Source organism: Pomacea canaliculata, linkage group LG4 (assembly GCF_003073045.1).
Source record: "Pomacea canaliculata isolate SZHN2017 linkage group LG4, ASM307304v1, whole genome shotgun sequence".
Taxonomy (NCBI): Eukaryota; Metazoa; Mollusca; class Gastropoda; order Architaenioglossa; family Ampullariidae; genus Pomacea; species Pomacea canaliculata.
In genome coordinates this window covers 1115322-1129089 of record NC_037593.1, presented here as the reverse complement: position 1 = coordinate 1129089, position 13768 = coordinate 1115322, and the positions used below count along the sequence as shown (strand labels likewise).

Below are 13768 nucleotides of genomic sequence, written 5' to 3'. Positions count from 1 at the left end.
CCCGTCAGACAATGTTTCAAAGTACAGCATCCTTTCCTTTCTTTAGCAACCAGTAGGTGAGACAAACACAAATGTTTAGCTTAGTCTCGGGATTTTTTCTAAACCGAGTATATTTGACGGCGCCATCGTTAGGACAACAAGGAAAGGACTTTCTTTGAAGTTATAAGTTGTCGGTAGCCGTGAGATCAGATCCCGTCCCCAACACACTTTTTTTTTTTTTTTTTTTATTACCTTCTTTTCCGTACTCCCACCCGGCTAGCCTCTTGGTGACAAATTATGGGTAATGATCAGTAATGCAGTGGCGTAGGAAGATGTTCGGCGTTGGGGGGGGGCAAACTCCCTGCTGACAGTGAACAGCGTTCGCACTCGCACGGTGATGACCGTCTCATCTCTACGTTCCCCTACCTTTCTTCTGTTCTTTGCTCTTTGTGAGGAATTACGTCTCAAATATTGGGGGGGCAAAAGGATATTCCTGCCCCCCCCGTATTTTCCTTGGGGGGGGCTGCCCCCGCTGCCCCCCTGGTTCCTCCGCCACTGTCCAATGGAAAATAAAGTAAACTTATACATAATATTAATACTTGAATTTGTAAGGCGCTTGTAAATGTTTGTTGAATGCACCACACGTGAAGTATTGCAAAACAAACCTACAGTACAAAACATGTAAACAAGAAACATGTAGACAAAATGAAACCCTAGAAATGAAAGGCTCTACATACTTTGTAATTTCATTATCTATTCAACTCTACAAAAATTTGCTGACCAATGTAGAAATAATTTATCACTTTAATTTACTCACAATCTCAATGTCTTAAAGTTCCATTCTTTACTGACATCAACAAATAAACAGACCCTTATTAGATGAGCTAAGTTTGTTTACCTAGGACGGTAAACTAGAAGAAATAAGAGAATATGTATATGTGTGTGGAGGTGGGAGGTTTACATATATATACATAAGTAAATATGAGTATATGCGTGTGTGGATGTGGGTAGTATATCTATAAGCAAATATATGTGTGTGGGGAGATTTACATATATAAGAAGATGTGTGTGTTGGGGGGGTATTAAATATATATATAGATATGAGTGTGTTGGGTGGTGGTGGGAGTACATGTGTATATAAGAAGATACAAGTGTGCATGAGGGAGGGGGGATTTTATATATACATGCAAATATGAGTGAGTAAGGTGTGTGTGTGTCAGGGGGTATTTTATATATACAGATATATGTGGGGGGGGATTACATATATATATAAAAGCGGATATAAGACTGTGTGTACCGGAGGGGGGGAGGTTATAAATAAGCAAATATGAGACTATTTGTGTGTGTAGTTGGATTATATATATATATGAGTGAGTAGGTGTGTGTTGGTGGTATATACATATAAGCAGATATGAGGCTGTGTGTGGTGGTGGTGGTGGGGGGTTAAATTTGTATTCATAAGCAGATACAAGTGTGCATGAGTGGAGGGGAATTATATTTATATATGCAAATATGAGTGAGTAGGGGGAGTGTGTCGGGGGATATTTTATGTATATGCAGATGGGGGGATTCCGGGGATATATATATAAGCAGACGTGTGCATGTGTATGTTTGTGTATATATACATAAGCAGGTATGAGACTGTGACACTATGACACTGGGGTGGAGCTGACGTCAGCGGACGACGAGAGAAGAAAGAGTCCCGTGTAAGTTCTCTTTCTAAACACAACATCCTATAAAACATTCAACTTTCCCCCATGAACAGACATCCATCCCTTCCAGCACGGACTTCAGGTGGAAAACAAGGAGCTGCCGGCTCTGAGAACTGTTTCAGCTGCTGTAAAATGTCACGTGCTGCAGACAGTGATGAATCACACAACGTCCGGCGGCCACAGTAGGTGGTGGTGGTGGGAGGGGGTGATGTTTTACACCCAGCCAGCAACTCAACTCAGGCTACACCACGGCAAGCAGTCCACCCTGTACACAGAGGCCACGAGCAGAGAAAGAACAGCCTGCCCGAGACGAGATCTGAACCCCGGGCAGCCAACCCTCACTGTATTGGTGACAGGCGCTAACCGTTGCGCCACCGGGCCACCCTGTGACGTATTTCAAACTGCAGCTCATGCATGACGCTTACATCAATGTGTTCTCGAGAAGTGACGCCATAGTGACTGGCATAGAATGGGTGACGCACGCCTCGGTGTACAAGAGAAGTGACGTTTGCCTGGGTGGTTAGGAGGAGCGAAGTGTGCATCCGTGTGTCGAGGTGACGTGCGCACGAATGTGACCGAGGTCCACAGACCTTCTCGCCGACGTAAGTGCGTGACGCAGCCCTTGCATGTGTCGGTGTGACGCGCATCTCGATGAACACGAGGAGTGACGTATGACGCCTGGCGAGTGAAGACAAATGGCCGCCCTAGTGGCCTCCATCTGCGCGACGCCATGTTGGGGCTGACGTGTAATGGAGTGCAGGTCGCCGCGCGGTGTTGATGCTGACGACCACAGCACGAGCGCTCCTCCGGCTCTTGACGAGGATTGGTGGCAGTGGGGGGGGGTGCCAGCCCCCACCGCCCCCACCCCCACCTCTGCCAGAGGGCGACGAAAACGTTCATCACCGACGACAATCGTGCTAGCCTTATAACAGTCGGCTCCCAGCCTGGCATTTCACCCCACACCCTCACCCCCCTCTGGCTGTGACCGCACTTCACACAGAAACACGTGGACGTCACAAAACGTCTTGTTGCGTGTAATGTTTACCTCGCGACGTACCAAATATTTACTTCAATTACTTCCAAATATGGTGGGCTAGTCAATCATCCTCTACTTAAGGTCACGTGACGAGGGAAAAAGCACGTCACTCGCAGCCTTTTCAGTTCCCACGTCCGTACGAATAGCGATATTCACGTATGCAAATAACAATGCGCACGCACGCACACACACACACACACAACACTTTGTGCACAAATCACGTGCAGACGGGGGCAGGGGGAGGACACGCGCAGTGTAGATTGAACACCGACTCATTCACACTCACCATGTACTCACAAATTGAACCCACCCTCCGGGTCCCCACCTTCACGCTTTCTCTCTGTCTGCAAAAACAGGGAGGGGGTGGGTGGAGGTGAGAGAAAATTTAGAAATAAAAAAGAAAAAATTGCTTCTAGAGATTTCTCTCCATTGTAACGGCTATGAAGTGAAAGCAAGACATTACAAATGGAGCAGTGTGTTCAGCAGCTCTACGTGTCGGGTGGGGTGGAGTGGGGTGGAGCATGCATAGACACGGATACAGAGATGTTTACGGTGTTACAAATACAAAGACAAGATTTCTGCGCGTCATTCTGCCGGACAACGTGACGTTCATCACACACACGCTGTAGCAGGCATGCCGGGAAGTTGTCCAAGGCTTGGTTTGCCCCACGAACTTTTCCAGCAGCGATTTGATTGTGAACGCTAGAATTACCTCCTCATTCGCGCCGTTGTTTCTATCAGTGATTCACATGAGTGTGTTCGTGTACGTCACGCCGGTAATCTTTCACTGCGCCCAGGGTGCTACGTGACGTCCACGTCACGCTGATAACATTGAGTACGCCGAGAGTTGTGCGTCACGTCCACGTCACGCTGATAGCATTCAGTACGCTGAGGGCTGTGCGTCACGTCTACGTCATGCTGCTAACATTCAGTACGCTGAGGGCTGTGCGTCACGTCTGCTCATCAGTCAGTGTGCCTAGTCGTGTCACGTGACTGTTTATGGCTGTTTGTGTTGTGTTCATTCGATCGTCATTGGAGACGCGGTAATCACGCGTCCTCTCGCACTCAAAGAGAGAAGGCGGAGATGGAGGAGGAGTGTGTGTTGATGGCACGTAACCAATGGATTTTCAACCAATTATGGATTGTGACGTACCTGACGTAGTCGCGCGGGTATCTCTGCGCATGCCCATAGACCCAGCCGGCTGTCCTTCCGCTACAGTTGTTGATGTCAAGTAAACAGTGTGCGCGATGTAAATTGTTTTCGCCAAATAAACAAGAGCACATGCGACCTGTCTGGCACGAAGTATTTTCAAAGGAACCGTTTTTTTGCACGTGACAGTATCAAGCCTCGCGTCAAGCTCTTCAGTCTTCTGCCTCACAGGACATTAAACCCGCGGCAGCAGCGGGGGCCACACCTTTCTCAGGTAGCAGAGCTGGGAAGGGCAGAAGTCAAGGCTATTAATCGATGCTAATGACAGAGTGTGACGTGTGTACTGTACCCGGTGTAACGGTACTGTGGTGCCCCGTGAAAAGATTGTGTCTACAGGCGTGTCACGTACGGTGTCCGTCTGACGGTCACGTGGCGTTGTTACGTCACAGTTTGCGCCGCTTCCACCTCCTGCCCCCAACACCACCACCCCACCCCACCCACCCGGCTCCACGTATCGATTTGCGTCTGTGCGCGGTTTCTATGTCAGCGAGGCTAATCAGGAAAGCGGAGGAAAGAAGTAAAAGTAAGGACAGACATGAAGACAGAGTGGAAGTCAGGACAAGAAGGAAGAAGACGATATACCTGTAAACAGCTTCAATGCAAATGCAAAGCACACAAAACAAGTTGCACGCCGATCACGAGAAGAAAACAAAAACCAGTAAGCAAATAAAAAGAAATTAGGACCAAAAGCAAATGTCGTTTCCATGGAGAACAACATCAAGCAAAGCTAGGTCGAAATGAAAGATATGTTTATTTTCTAAATTTATTATCTTCTGGCCTCGGCGATCAACTGCCTTGTTTTTTGTGCTACGAAAATTGATGAAGAAGGATGTGTGTCGGCGCGCTGGAAGGTGTGCTGCAGGGGGGGGGGTGTCTGGGAGGGGTGCACGCATGCGCAGATGACGGTATTGATACCTGGAGGCGCGGCCGGCAGCCCCACAGGCCGGACGAACAGGTGAGCGCGGTGCTTGCCCTCCACAGGCCCTGCATCAGGGAGGAGAAACGAGCGGATTGCTGGCAATGATTCAGTCCTCTCTTTAGCACAATGTTTGCTAAGTACGACTCGTCCGCAAGTCTTAAAGGAAAGAGCGAGTGAAATAGCGGGAGGACGACCTGTCCGCTCCCACCTTCGGGTTCTCAACCAACCGTTTAGTCACAATCACTAACTGTCGTCAAGTTGTAAGGCCCTGGGTTCGCATCTCGTGTCGGGGGCGCGTGCTTATGGAACCTGCTCACAACACTGGTCATCACCGTTTTCTTCCACCTACCCTGCCATTCCTCCCCCCACACACACACACACCCTCACAACCACCACACAATCATCTAAAATATTCTTCTTGCAAATAAATGAAGCAACCAGTGTGAGACCAGATTTCCAGCCATCCCCATTGCCGACACTGATGATGAAAACATCTGCGACTGTTATTATCTGCGACATTTCAGTGTTTGATAAACGTATTATCAGCGTGTGGGAACTACATTACACCCACAATAAACCAATAAACACTAACCAAACACTACAGGATGGGATGTAAACAAACATCGCCAGTGCCTGGCAGTTGCTGTGGTCGGTGTTGGGGGACAACAAAGAGGCGCTTTACAAACCTCCAGCCACGTTAATCTAGGTAATAACACAGGCCCTCCACTGGACCATGGCTACTCTGGCCACAAGTCATTTGTCTCCCTTTCACTGAGCTGTCCGTTACGTGCGGTTGTCTCCCCGGGGCACATTACCCATCTTCATCCTGAGCTGTAGTTACTTCCGGTCCTACCTTCACTCTACAGGTGCAGCTCTTCATTTACCTGTGAGCGCGGCGGTTATCTATTGCAGACATTTATTGAGACGAGGAAGGGACGAGACAATGCCGCTGAGACTAAGTTATTCATTCAGTCGCTCACAGACATTTGATTTCACCGCCCTGATCATTTGATCCCGCTATTCACGCTTTTTTTTTCGTTAACCTCCTTCAATCATTTATTCATATGCCATCCGCTCAACGGCCCTTCTTTCTACTGGCGCAGTAATCACTCAGTAGTGGCAGAGCCTGGAGTAAAGATAATGTCAGGATGCTGCACAATATACCCGCAGTGTACCCGCAGTGTACCCCTGCACAAGGTGAACTGTGGCCATGATTGAAAGGCTGTAGTTTGACGACAGACTAGCTGTATGTCTGTAGTCATTCATTGTGTGTCTGGCGGTAGCCACTTTACAGCTGCACAGCTCCGACTTGTCTAGCAGGTCGACACAATCCAAGGGACACAAATGCAACCAAGCAGCGAGGATGCCGGTGCTAGCTAGTTACCTCCCTGTGAGCGCATTTAATTGCGAGATGCGTGCTTTCGACATGATGGCAGACACGAAAGCTTTAGTACACGAGAAACATTATTATAATACACACAGCATATGGAGTCAATATTTACACACTTACTGTTTAATACAGCGATTATTACATTCTACACGACAGTAGGCTGAGAGAAATAACAGGGTCATGACACGAGGTCAGTTAAGGTTAACGGGATAACATGATCCGGAGAGAAATAGGAGAGAAAATGTAGATATGTTTATATCACATTCTCTGTGTTCATAGATGGTCCCATGGAACCAGCTGTGTTCACATGAATAAGGCACTGTGTGTTATCAAAGTTGTGTTCACATGGCGCTGTGTTAACACATTGCGTTCACACCACACAGCTGTGTTCACAACACACAGCTGTGTTCACATGACGCTAGCTGTGTTCACATGATGCTAGCTGTGTTCACACCACACAGCTGTGTTCACATGACGTTAGCTGTGTTCAAGCGGAATCACCGTTTCCATCAGTTTTGCGAGGCGTTCACAGTGGTCTTGAACAAGAGCTCGTCTAATTTTGTGGGCCGCTGCATACAACATGTACACACTCCCCTGCACAATACATTTGTAGTTTTATACACGTTCACACCTGACATCACTGTCCACAGTGTTCTAGAGTGAAGCCAGACTTTCTGTCAGCACAGTCTCTACACTTGTGTAACTCATCGACACGGCACAGGAGCCACTTTGTAAGTTTCTGAATTTTCTCCCTCTAAGTTTTGAAAACGTGCAACTAGTCCTGGGTGTGTGTGTGTGATAAGCTGACTTGGTGACAGAAGACAGTCAAGTGTAGGCGGTGTGACACTAACACGTGGAAGCACGCACACCAACACTCGCAGTGATGTCAGCTGATGTACAAAGGCGTTTGTCGGGTTTGTCGGTGATCTCGTGTTACAGTCCACCCTGGGTGCCTATGATGTTCCGTGGTTTGCGCTCAGTCCGCTGGTGGCCAACTTCACAGAACTCAAGGTCGGGTAACTGTGTTGTCTACCTGACGATCTTCCGGTAATGAATAATAAAGCCCAGAGGGTAGGTCCGAAGCACGTGAGCAGCGCGCGCTCCCAACATGAGCCGACATGCCCAGCAGAGCAAAAGTTAAAACATGGCCATCAATGAAACACAGAAGACGCTGGACCCGCATCATCACAGCTGTCCATGTCATCTACCTTGTCTGTGAAATCTCTCGGTGTCAGCTCTGTAAGGTGAGGACGGGGCGGGGTGAGGTCGTCACGCCTTCTGTAAGGTGGAGTACCGCACTGATGTACCCAGTACCCGTTTGACACCCTCGCTGGTTTTGGCGGAACACTCGATGTAATCTTTAGCCTTGAGACGGCGGGCGGCATCCTGGCCTTGCTGACAGGTGACAAATGTCGCTCCGATGGGCCTGTCTCTAGTCTCAGTCGTCTCCCAGGCGTCCCGAAGGTCCTTCTTGTTTCCCACAAGGATGAGTGGCACAGCGGGACAGTAATACGTCACTTCCTGCAACACGCCACATATTCCAAGGTGCAAGAGGACAAGCAGCACTAGACCTGACTCCCTTCCTCCTTCGATTTAAACAACAGTAGACACTGTCTACACAGGGGCTAGACACACTGTCTACACAGACAGGCAAAGGGGCTAGACACCGCATATTGACAAGAAGACTAGACAGTGCCTATCGCAGGGTTGTCCATGGGACATATTTTCTATCCCATCCCATCCCATCCCATGGCAATTTATGCCTGTCCCATCCCGTCCCATCCCACGGGACGTTTCCCATGGGATTCCCATGGTATTAACAATCCTATGGACAACACTGAAAACCACTTTTCGGCTTTTGTTCTATAATTCCTGCTACTTCACATACAATAGATGATTCAGAGGAAAGATTTAAATCCTTGATGAATGAAATAACAGTAAATTTATTTTGCAATATCAAGTATCGACTACCATGGGAAATACAAATGTGTGCTGTCCCATCCCATCCCATGGGATTCCCATGGGATTCCCATTCCTATGGACAACACTGGCCTATAGGCAGCGGGGGCTAAACACATATACATAAATAAGGGGACTAGATAACAAAATATACTTTGAGATGGGTAGACAGACAGACCAACCCACAGACGTGGTGATGGAGGAGTAGGGACAGCCATGGCTGGCCACCCGTATACCTGGAACCAGGTGGTCTCGGCGTTGACAAGGCTGTCCGGGTTGTCCAGCGAGAAGCACAAGAGGATGACGTGGACGTCGGCGTAGGCTACTGGCCGCATGCGGTCATACGTCTCTTGCCCCGCGCAGTCCTGCAGGGTCAACTGCATCTGAGGGTCATAGGTCAGAACCAAACTGACAATCATTCACTAGTCTTTGTTTACAAGGACGGAAATGTTAGAGGCATTTGAGGTGAGTGAACGATCACCGCACAGCCGGTTAAGCATAAGCATTGTCATGGAAACAGTGATGGATGACAGGCAAGGACACGAAAAGCTGAAGTATTTTCTGGTGACGGAAGTAAAATCTGAGCAAAACTATGGGATGTAACCTGGCAAAAGGCATCAGGCTGCAAAAGCAGCTTGGCTGATCAAAGCTCTGATGGCAGCAACGTTGTATGGAACACTCACACGGTTATTTAAAATGGAGGAGGGCAAGAAGTCAGAGAGGGGGGCTCAAACTCTCGGTCACGGATGACCAGCGACTGGTAGGGCCGAGTCCTTCACCCTCACCTTGCGGGTCCCACGAAAGACCTCCACAACGTCGGACTCGAAGGTGGTTGGTTCGTACACCTGCTCTACGAACACGTCCTGACTCATGCGCAGCAGCAGACTTGTCTTGCCGCACGCGCCGTCACCCACCGCCGTCACCGTGCGCCGCAGTCTCGCCTCCCGCACGCTACCATCCTTGGAGTCGTCCCACGCTGTTACAACAAGTGTTACACCAGCAAGTGAGACAAGTGTTACACCGACAGGTGAGGCAAGTGTTACACCAGCAAGTGAGACAAGTGTTACACCGACATTTCACACTAACAAACATTTCACACTAACACACAAACATTTGTTTCACACTAACAAAGACACTTTGACACCAGTTCCAGGTGTTATTCATGGCTGTGGGCCGATCTGTCCAAGCTTGTGTTGCCATACCAGTCTGGCAGGTCAGGTGGCTCGGCCCACGCCGGTTTTCTCTCTGTTCCACGTTATCAGACTGAAGACGTTCGGCTGTCGCTTTTTCTCCTTTTCTGGCCCCAGTATTTGGAATGGCCTGTCCGTCTGTCTGTCCGCACAGCGGAGTCGGTGCATGTCTTCCGATTTGGACTTGAAACATTTCTCTCTCGGAAACACCTTTTGTAACTCGTCCATCCTGTTGTCCTTTCTCTCTCTCTCTCTTTCCCCCCCCCCCCTCAAACTCCTGTCTGTGCGTTGTATTCACGTATTCAATCTACAATAACAAAATGCTAATTACTTACCCGGCGAAAGACAGCACCAGCAGAGGATGTCCATGGTAGCTACCCCACAGGTACGATCAGCGTCCAATGCCAGTAACCCTGGGCTTCAATTTCACCTGCAAAAACAAGTGCACAACCCTGGAAATTGCCTATTCCTCGATCCCCTCGGTATCGTCAGTGATTCACCTCTGTTCTCGTGTCTTCACCGCAGGCTAACACCTGTAGTCAACACACTCAAGTCCCTCGCAGGACAGGTAAACATACAATGCCATACCTCCAGGCGCTTCACATGGGAAGTAAACTGGAACAAGTCTATAGCGACACCTGAAAGGTAAGCACTCCGTGCTCTCGCATACAAATTTCAAACCCTCGTGACACGAAGCTTTTTTAAAAGGCTTCCCTGCAGGGTGCAGTGGCACAAACGACACGTGAGGAGTTGGTCTTACCCAGACTTACTTCCTGTTTGACACCTGTCCTACCCACAGGCCGCACACCCTCAGGCAGTCTTTACGTCACGAGTCTGGCACTGGCTGACAGGTCAACCACGTCTCAGTCATGCTCAACACACCCACCTACACGCACACACCTACATCCACTTGCAAAGAAATCTTTTCGTCGAGTACTCGGCTGGAGACCTTGGCCTCATCAGACGACATAGTTATGGTGTGGACCACCCGACTCACAGCAAAGTTCTGTTCACGTGCACCAAACACTCGGCGACCTGCTGGAGCTGCAGGTGAAGCAGGTGTTTTGATAAGGACCTTGCCTATCATCTGCTGGTGATTAGGGGGTCAGAGTTGCGTCACATAGTTTCCTGTAAACATGTTGCAAACAATCTTTCATGACACACAGACTATCCACTGGGAGCTGGGGGGAACCCGCACGTTGGGGGTGGATAGGAAAACAACCTTGACATCTTGAGGTTTGCTGCGAACTAAACTTAGCTTCGCTGAAAAAACAAGTCGTGGCACACCAGATGGCGATGTTGCTACCAGGCTACAAGGACGGCAGCGGGTAGCAGAGTGAGAACTACCCCGGGCACGGGTCCGCTCGCGATTCCAGCGCTGGACGGGTACTTCTGATAGACACCTGGAGTTTAGACGGTGGGTTACACGGGCACTAACGAATGCGCACTCACACACACGCACGCACACACACACGGACGAACATTCACCACCATCGTCCGCAAGAGGGCGCAGTCTCTATTATCTGTGGATGACGTCACGTGAGAGCACGGCCACGTGCGGAGGCTAATTTAAATGAGGTCGGAGTGGCATTGCCAGGCTGTATGCTTTGACAACAACCTGCAGACATGAAGTTCGTCCTGGTGTTGATGGTAGGAAAGACTATTTCTTTTCAGCGCGTAACTCGCTTCCAGTGTCCACAGCCCCTAAGGTCCACAAGTACATTAACAAGCTGACAACCACAGTCGCACACGTGTACAGAACTCGGCTTACACAACACTCACAAAATACTTATTTAAAACACGATGCAAGCAACAATGTAGACAGAGAAGCAAAGTTGTGTAATGCTGTTGATGAAAGCAAATGTAAAGACGAGACCGACTGCACGCTGTGTACAGGTATCTGTACTGGCCCTCACCCTGGCCTGCGAGAAAGGGTCGGACTGCAACGCCAACGAGTGCTGCCTCATTCAGGAGGATGGCAGCCAGGTGTGTAAGCCACTCAAACAAGCAGGAGAAGGTGAGCAAGATACGTCACCTCAATATCTACCTGATACTGCAATGAGGGCTTTCTGTAGGACAAACACACGGAATTTTAGTTTCAACATTTTTGAATCATATTACCTTCATTTAGTTTTTACTTTTTCTCTCCGTCTCGCACACTAACCCTCGCTCTAACCCTCAAGCTAATTCTTACATAGAAAAAAGTCCCAAGAGATCTGTCACAGGGTAAAGTGGTTTTCAGACGTTTAATCTTTATCGATGATCTCGTCGACAAGGACGAACAGTAAAGCAGCACAACACCCACAGATAGTTACAGCATCTCAGAAGACGAAAATGGACTTCCTGTGAGCAAACATCACCACAGAACGGTTCCCCAGCAATAACATTGATGATAATAAAGACACACTGTAAATATTATCAATATTTCATGTGTTATCTCAAAGCCACAAAGAAATGTATTCACAAAAATACAGACTTCACAAAACCCGAACACAGCCTGCGAGCTAGGAGTAGGAGTGCAAAACTGTTGGAGGATAGAGGATACGGTTGAGAGCATTCACTCAGAATATCACAAAATAAACAAGACACGTAGACCTTTAGCCCCTATCGCTATCTACTGTCCAGTATCTAGTGTCCGGTACGAGACATAGTCCAGGGTCAGGCGCTGCCCAGGTGGGCAGGTGAGGGTAGGAAGAAGGGGTTAATTAAGGACGGAGAGTGTTACCGAGTCCTGTAACCACAGACCCGGAGGTCGGCTGATAGTCCACAGGTCCACCTTGAGGGGTAGCTAGATCTGTAGGTACTGACTGGCGGTCCCACCCCGGAGTGCCGAATGTAACTGTAACTGTGGGTGATAACTAGGGTACCTGATCCTTTCAGAGTGCCAGGTGCTGAGTGGGCTCAACCTGTACGGAAGGCCTGAGGCTCCGGTGACGGAGTGTCCGTGTGAGCGATTCATGCGGTGTCTGTCTCTGTCCCTGTCTGCCACCCTGGGTGCCAGAGGTAAGTCGGTGCTGCACACTAGTCCTCCAAGACTTCATGTTTTCTTCTCCATTCTGTTTTCACTGTTTTCTTCTTGACAATCTTAATAATCTTTGTTTCCTGGTGAACAGACGGGTAAGATGCTCGAGACGCACCCCGACAAGGGCGCGAGCAGACTGTGACGTTACGGGTGGGGGGCGGGGTGTTGATACTCGGACAAAGCAGACCAACACATTTATTTCTGTAGAGCTAGTGAGCTAACATTCGTCAGTTGACGATTGGTTAGTGACAGGACAAAAGCGACAGGTGTGCCATATTGCCATGTTGCCATGACATCCCATGTGACTGGACTGTTGCAGGTATGTGTCGGGGACTGCTGCTCAGCTAACTCGCCCCCTTGCCGACTGGTCAGCTGGTCATCTCACTGCGAATGTGCAACAATAAACGCCTTTACAAAAATCAGGCGGGAGTTGGCCCCTTGTCCCTGAGTGCTAGAGACCACCGTCTGTGTACAGAAAGCTTCCAGTGAGGCAGTGAGGGGGTTGGGCGTGGGGACATCACGGCAGACCGATAAATACAGGCCAGCGTGCCCGAGACGAGAACCGAACCCAGGACAGCCAAGCTTCACTGTAATGGTGACGGGCGCTGACCGTGGCGCCACCAGGCTGCCCAACGATTGTAATGAAGCTTGTCGTCCATGCATCTTGTGACCCTCGGCATAACAACAGTACACACCAAAACAATGAGGCAGACACGCACACAGAGAGGCAGACACGCACACAGACAGGCAGACACGCACACAGGCACACACACAGACAGGCAGACACACACACAGACAGACACGCACACAGACAGACAGACACACAGACAGGCAGACAGACACACAGACAGACAGCACCGCGTTGAAACTAGACCCTGGGAGGCTTTAGCGAGATAAGCAGTCAGATGCTTTAATTACACCTGAATAATATATATAATCACTTTAGTTATGAACCCTGAACTTTAAACTTCTAAGCCGCATGTAAAGCTGCTGCGTCACCACGGAGAGTGATTGCTGGAATATCGATGTTCCTGCACATCAGGTGATCTTCAGATAATCACTATCACTAGTAACACTCGTCATATACTGTACACACTGGATAGTACAGACACACGTGTCATACAATACATAGCCACATAGAAAAAACAAGTCGTTTCACACCAGATGGCGATGCTGCTACAAGGCTACCAGGACGGGAGCGGGTAGCAGAGTGAGAACTACCCCGGGGACGGGTCCGCCTCGCAGTGCAGTGACGTGGGTGCCATTCCAGCACTGGATGCTCCTGTGTGCGTCATTAGCAACAACGGGTACTTCTGACAGACACCCGGAGTTTAAAACGTGGGTTACACGG

General features: G+C 49.2%; 2 protein-coding genes across 6 annotated transcripts; one reads left to right on the top strand and one right to left on the bottom strand.

Moving 5' to 3' along the window:
* Positions 1–6351: 6351 nt before the first annotated feature.
* LOC112561911 (rho-related GTP-binding protein RhoA-A-like) lies at positions 6352–10808 on the bottom strand. Of its 5 annotated transcripts, none has more exons than XM_025234762.1 (5): positions 10156–10808; positions 9731–9825; positions 8991–9181; positions 8388–8588; positions 6352–7767 (listed from the first exon to the last, which is right to left on the bottom strand). In XM_025234762.1, the coding sequence occupies exons 2-5, from the start codon at positions 9762–9764 to the stop codon at positions 7516–7518; spliced, it is 678 nt and encodes a 225-aa protein (XP_025090547.1). In that variant the 5' UTR covers positions 9765–9825; positions 10156–10808; the 3' UTR covers positions 6352–7515. The 5 variants fall into 5 exon arrangements, with proteins under 5 accessions (XP_025090547.1, XP_025090546.1, XP_025090548.1 ...); XM_025234761.1 differs by having other exon boundaries at positions 10166–10808; XM_025234763.1 differs by having other exon boundaries at positions 10296–10808.
* An 83-nt stretch (positions 10809–10891) lies between these two features.
* LOC112561912 (prokineticin-1-like) lies at positions 10892–12839 on the top strand. Its single transcript, XM_025234765.1, has 4 exons — positions 10892–11045; positions 11292–11412; positions 12276–12398; positions 12737–12839. Exons 1-4 carry the CDS (start codon positions 11022–11024, stop codon positions 12763–12765), a joined length of 297 nt encoding a protein of 98 aa, XP_025090550.1. The 5' UTR covers positions 10892–11021; the 3' UTR covers positions 12766–12839.
* The last annotated feature ends 929 nt before the right edge of the window (positions 12840–13768 follow it).

Excerpts from the sequence above, each read along its gene's own strand:
- LOC112561911 (XM_025234759.1), bottom strand. The coding sequence starts at position 9,764 with ATGGACATCCTCTGCTGGTGCTGTCTTTCGCCGG. Across the intron at positions 9,182-9,730 it reads CTGGTGCTGTCTTTCGCCGG|CGTGGGACGACTCCAAGGAT; the intron begins GTAAGTAATTAG and ends TTGTTGTAACAG. Across the intron at positions 8,589-8,990 it reads TCTTTCGTGGGACCCGCAAG|ATGCAGTTGACCCTGCAGGA; the intron begins GTGAGGGTGAAG and ends TATGACCCTCAG.
- LOC112561912 (XM_025234765.1), top strand. The coding sequence starts at position 11,022 with ATGAAGTTCGTCCTGGTGTTGATG. Across the intron at positions 11,413-12,275 it reads ACTCAAACAAGCAGGAGAAG|AGTGCCAGGTGCTGAGTGGG; the intron begins GTGAGCAAGATA and ends TGATCCTTTCAG. Across the intron at positions 12,399-12,736 it reads TGCCACCCTGGGTGCCAGAG|GTATGTGTCGGGGACTGCTG; the intron begins GTAAGTCGGTGC and ends GGACTGTTGCAG.